This window comes from Oryzias melastigma, linkage group LG11, assembly GCF_002922805.2.
Source record: "Oryzias melastigma strain HK-1 linkage group LG11, ASM292280v2, whole genome shotgun sequence".
Taxonomy (NCBI): Eukaryota; Metazoa; Chordata; class Actinopteri; order Beloniformes; family Adrianichthyidae; genus Oryzias; species Oryzias melastigma.
In genome coordinates, this window is record NC_050522.1 from 23,503,527 (window position 1) to 23,509,142 (window position 5,616).

The following is a 5,616-nucleotide window of genomic DNA, read 5'->3' on the forward strand; positions in this document are numbered from 1 at the left end:
GTAACTTAAAATAGTCAGAAAAGTAACTTTTTTTTTCCAGAGAATAACTATAAAAACATATTTTGTTGTTGTATCCCGTGATATAAAACTATTTATATTGTGAAATACAACTTTTTCCATGTCGCCCAGCACTAATGTGTGCGTAATTCCTGATTTGTAACTCATATAAAACATTTGTGTGTAACTGTATGTACTTGGAATTGTGTATTCATGTGTATAAAAATTACACAATACAAAAAAAATGCAATCTTCGGATTCGGACCTTCAAATTAAAGCTGTTTAAAACTAACTACACACACAAATCTTTAAAAAGTACACACCAGTCGCCTGATACACACACAAAACCAAATGTATTTTATTTTTTTATGGGAATGATTTAAGTTTTCACCAGATAATATTCACAATCAAAGAAAAAAACTCCGATGACCCAGTATTCTAGCAGTATTTAAACGCATTATTTACACACAAATCTTAGAGAGGTGGAAATATTTGTGAATTGTATTTAGTCATTTTGTGAGTACACAATTCCAAGTACACACATTGTATGACTTGCAAATCAAGAATTACACAAATGGTATGAGACGACTTCCTCCTGGACTCGTCTGACGTCATTACTGTGTTTAGAGTCCAGAGATGGCGGCTGCTGTGGGGAAGCTGAGCTACAACCAGCTGGTGGAGAAAATCATCGACTACAAACATTCTGCAGAAAGCAGTCGAGTCAGTGAAGGTAACACAAACACAGGAATGCAACAAAAACTCGTTTTACATGAAAGAAAAGCAATAAAATGAGTATTTTCCCTTTCTTTTATCATTTTACTTTGTATAAAATCTGTGATTTGCACATTTCTAGTCATTCTACTGTTGACATTTCTAGTACCTTAAACTACCCGTTTGCTCCCACAAATAGGAATAAAAGTATAAAAATAATTATTACAGGGCAGTTCTGTCATTTTTATGTGATGTTTACATGCAAAATCACTTTTGACCCTTAAAAATGTTTGATTTTAATCTGTAAATCAGGGATGTCAAACTGAATCGTTCGTACAAGGGGCCAAAATCCAAAACACACTTTTGGTCGCAGGTCAAACAGGATGAACATTTATTGAACACTCTAAAACTACATTTTTAAAACTTTAAAACCAGAACTTTTAAACATAATTGTGAACTAGATATATGATAATGTTAGTGTGAATGCTGTAAGCTGAATTTGGCTGCTGAAGATGCTAGTGCTGATAGCTGGAAAAGCTAAAGTTAATAGCAGCTAATATTAGCAAAATGACAAATTAGCCTAAAAAAAAAAAAAAAAAAGAAAGTTAGGTTAGTGAAAAATAGCTAAACTCTAAAATAGTCTAAAAAACTAGAAAAAAAGCCTAAATTGGCCAAAACAGCTAGCATGTACCTTAATATTTAAGCTAAGTTAATACCAAAATAGTCCAAAAAGCTAGCAGAATGCCAATATTTAAAACTTTAAAACTGAAACTTTTTAACATGATCATAAAAAATATTAATATTATTCCCGAATAAATCAACTTAAACCTTAAATAACTTTCAATTTTTTACTCTCCATGAAAATATATTTTTTGCAAAATAATGCAAGTTAGAAATAAGACCACGATAACATCGGGCCATTAATAAATAGTAAGATAAAATGATATAATTACTGGGAGGGCCGGATCCGGCCCCCGGGCCTTGACTTTGACCCAATGTCATGCAAATATTCACTTTTCTGTGCACATGAAGGAGATCAAAACTCCTGTTTGTGGTAAATAAATATGAATTTGGCATGGGCGTGTCTCCGTGTAGGTCTGGTGGCGGAGCAGTTCCTGGAGTCCACGGCCACCCAGCTGTCGTATCACGGTCTGTGCGAGCTCAACACCACCGCCAAGGAGGGAGAGATTTCTGTCTTCTTCAGAAACAACCACTTCAGTACCATGATCAAACACAAGGTGGAGACAGACGCGCGGCGCTCCGGCGGCGCTCAGGCGTAGCAGCTCCTAACGCGGTCTGCTCTCCTCTCAGGGACACCTGTACCTCCTGGTGACGGACCAGGGCTTCCTGCAGGAGGAGCGCGTGGTTTGGGAGTCTCTTCACAACGTGGAAGGAGACGGAAACTTCTGCGACTCCGACTTCAGACTGTGCCACCCTCCTCAGAGGACGGCGGCCAGCGCCCAGCTGCAGCCCAGCGTGCAGGAGCAGCAGAGGCAGATCGACCAGGTGAGGCCGCCGCGGCGGGCAGACTAACGAGCGCCGGGTCCGTAGGCGCATGCTGGATCACCTTGTTGCTGGTCTCAGGATTACCTGGTGGCAGTGTCCCTGCAGCAGCAGCAGGGCGACGCCCCCGGACCCCTCAGTGACCTGGAGCTGGCGCGACAGCTGCAGCAGGAGGAGTACCAGAACCAGCAGCAGCCGCCGCCGCCGCAGCAGCAGGGACCAGCGCAGACCGCACAGCAGGTGAGCAGTGAGAAATAAACTGACCAATCAGACGCCTCAATGACAGGAGGCGGAGCCTGTTGGCCCCCACGTCTAAAGCATTTGACTGAATTCGTGTAGCTCACTTTTAAGTGGTAGGGGTGTGGCCTTCCAACAAGCTCACTCCTGATTGGTGAGTGGTTGCCATGGAAACTCAGAATGAGAAAATGGTGAATTCATTTAGTTGGAGCCGCAAATAAAACATTTTCTCTGACTGACGTAGAACTCACCAGGTCCTGTTCTCGTATGTCAGGGGTGTTTGTAGCTCTCTGGTTAAAGAAAAATTTAAAACATTTTAATTTCCATGAAAACTCATAACTTTATTCAACTCAGCGAGGGTTTTTTATGTTTTTGTAGTATTTTTTCACGATTAAGACACATAAAACAATTTCAGATTATAACTGCATTTCTGATCATTTCTTTATTCACATTGTGTTTGATCAGGATCAGTTGAAAACCCTCGGCTTGAAAAAGCTCAAATTTGTAATGCAGCAACTGCAATGGGCGGGGCTAAAGTCGCTACAATTGTCAACAAATGGATCGTTTTCATTTTAACTTTTTCATTTTCCTCAACTGAGCTTCTTGTTTTCTTTTTTTTTTGCTATGCTAACGTTAACTTGGGCTCGTAAAGTGCTACAAGCTAGCAGGAAAGAGTGTAAACAAAGGGTTGATGGGAAATTAGCGGAGCTAACCGATGATCCAACAGTTTCATCCACACTTCTAATGAGCTCCTGCTGCCCTGTGGAAAATGTCCATTGATTTTTACTAAAAACTGTATAATCGTAATTAAAAGACCACTAGGAACTATTTTAGAAAAGATAAAAATATAGTTTGAGTTATGAGACAGATTTTCTACTTTTGATAGAATTCAAGGATTTTTAGCGTGCCTCGTAATTTGAAAAAAAAAAGTCTCTCTCTCTGATCATCTTTGTATAGAAAAATATAAATATATATATATAAAATAATATAATATACAAACAAAAAATCAGAGGTTAGAATATAATACTACATTTGCTGCATTGAGATGATCCTTTTTGATCTTATTTTGAAAGGAAATCATCCAAACTCCTGTCAAAAGTTATAAATTATTTCAAGGATTTTAAGTTCTCCTCATGATTTGGAAAAACAAAACTTTAAAATCCCACTTGATCTCTTTTTTAATCGTTCCCGTGGTCTTTAAATGATGAAGCTTTTAGACTAAATCTAAGAACTGGTGTTCTTTTCTAGGACATAGTTTCTGCAGAGCGGCAGGAGTTCTTTAGACATTCACCTCTGAGTTGTGGACGGGGCTGTTAGCGTGAAGAAACCCCACCACCCTCTTACCCTCCCCGTTGCTGAGAGTTCTCTGTTTACACCTTCTCCCACTAGCTTACAGCCCCTCACACTCCTAGCATAACATTAAAACGGTGAGCATTATCGGAGGCATCCAGTCGTAGAATTTAGATTCAGATTATAGCAAGACGTTCATATTTGTCTGCGTCAAAAATGGGGCGGAGCAGGAAGCTTCTGGCCCACAGATTTTCACAATAAAATACTTGTATGTGATTTTAAGCTCATTATTTTCAATCAAATCAGCTTATTTAATTTTGGTTTGATAGATTTACTCATGTAAACAGTAAAAAAAAGAAAAACACTGACTTTAGACTATAATATTACATTGGTTTCATTGAGATTTGATGCAGGGTGTGTTTTATTTTGAAAGGAACTCATCTAAACTCCTGTCAAAGTTGAAAACTATTTCATATTTTGAAAAAAGGCTATTTTTTGTTTCTTTTTCATTGTTTTATATCTAAGTAACTAACATAAATCCAGGTCATTTGAACTTCCAGGTGATTCCTTCATTATCTATTTGATTTCTGCTGTCTGCAGGTCAGAGGTCAGGGGTCACAGCAGCCCAGGAGGCGAGAGAAGGACTCGGACTGCGTGGTTCTGTAAACGCCGCACGGCCGAAGCCGCCTGATGCCAAACCCGCAGTGCTTTCGTCTCTCAGGACACGCTTCTGTCGGAGAAGGAGGAGCATCTAACCGACCTTTGAAGGGCTTTCCAGGGATCCTCAAGTGTAAACGTCATCACCTGCTGCTCGTAGACGGTTCTGCTGACAGGAAATTATTCAAGGCAGAATCCAGAAAGAAAACAGAAGCGGACGCTCTCATTGTCTGAGCTGCGGCCTTCCAGGGACCAAGGAGTCGTCTATTTATTTAGATTCTTTTCCGCTTTAGGAGAAAATGTTCCCCACGGTTTTCTAAAAAGCTCTCAGGCCAGAATCCCCGTCTCACCTTAGAGGGTTTGCCAAAGATCACAGGGCTTTACAGGCGGAGACACGGAGAGGAACGCGGCGGACAAATGATTCAAAGATGAAGCCAAACGAAGCTCGTTAGACGCGTCTCCTCCGCTATCGGGACGATGCAAGCTTTGCTTTTTTTGTTAAAGTATATGTAACTGTTCTGGAACGGGATGCCAATAAAGTTTTGGTGTTAATGCACCAGTGTATGTGGAAATCTATGATGAATATTGTCAAAAAATGCACCAACATTAACCAAGTAGCCCCTAAAAAAACCATAGATGACGTAACATTTTTATTTATTTTCTCTAACTTTGGGCGAAAAAAGACTCATTTCATATGAGGCTCAAAAATATTCAATAATCTACTAATGAATTTAAAAAAATGGACGTCGGGGATATACAAAATATATTTTTGTGATTATGGGATGGCCGAAGGACCTACAGGTTGACGGGCATTTTGTCTCAAAATGTGAAAAATGGCAATTTTCACATTTTCTGACAAAATTTCACACACAGCCAAGTTAAGCAGCGTCTAATTGACCTTCGACCTCAGGAAGAGGCTGCCATTTCGGATTATAAAAATAAAGTACAATTTAAAAAATGCAAAATCATGGGGACTTCAATCTATTTTCTCCTAACTCCTTGATCAAAATGTTAAAGCTTGTAGATTTGGAGTGAAGTTAGCTTGAAAAAGTGACTTTTCTATTGCTCAAACTAAACAAAACAATATGAACATACTAGGAATGTGGGCATGGTTAACTAAAAACTTCCGTTGCCATGGAAATTTGATTTACTTTTTCAGATTCTTCTAAAAATTACATTGATTTGTCCGTCACCTCCAAGCGACCAAAAAATTAAATGGTT

The 5,616-nt window shown here is 39.3% G+C and overlaps 1 protein-coding gene across 1 annotated transcript in view; it reads left to right on the forward strand.

The window, feature by feature from the left end:
• The window catches only part of mindy1 (MINDY lysine 48 deubiquitinase 1), a 12,039-nt gene extending 7,080 nt beyond the window's left edge, over positions 1–4,959 (forward strand). The window contains exons 8-12 of the mRNA XM_024298238.2: positions 625–727; positions 1,804–1,946; positions 2,020–2,214; positions 2,293–2,451; positions 4,339–4,959. Of these exons, the coding sequence (XP_024154006.1) occupies positions 625–727; positions 1,804–1,946; positions 2,020–2,214; positions 2,293–2,451; positions 4,339–4,404 (666 nt within the window). The 3' untranslated portion in view covers positions 4,405–4,959. The remainder of the gene's footprint in view (positions 1–624; positions 728–1,803; positions 1,947–2,019; positions 2,215–2,292; positions 2,452–4,338) is intronic.
• Positions 4,960–5,616: the final 657 nt, after the last annotated feature.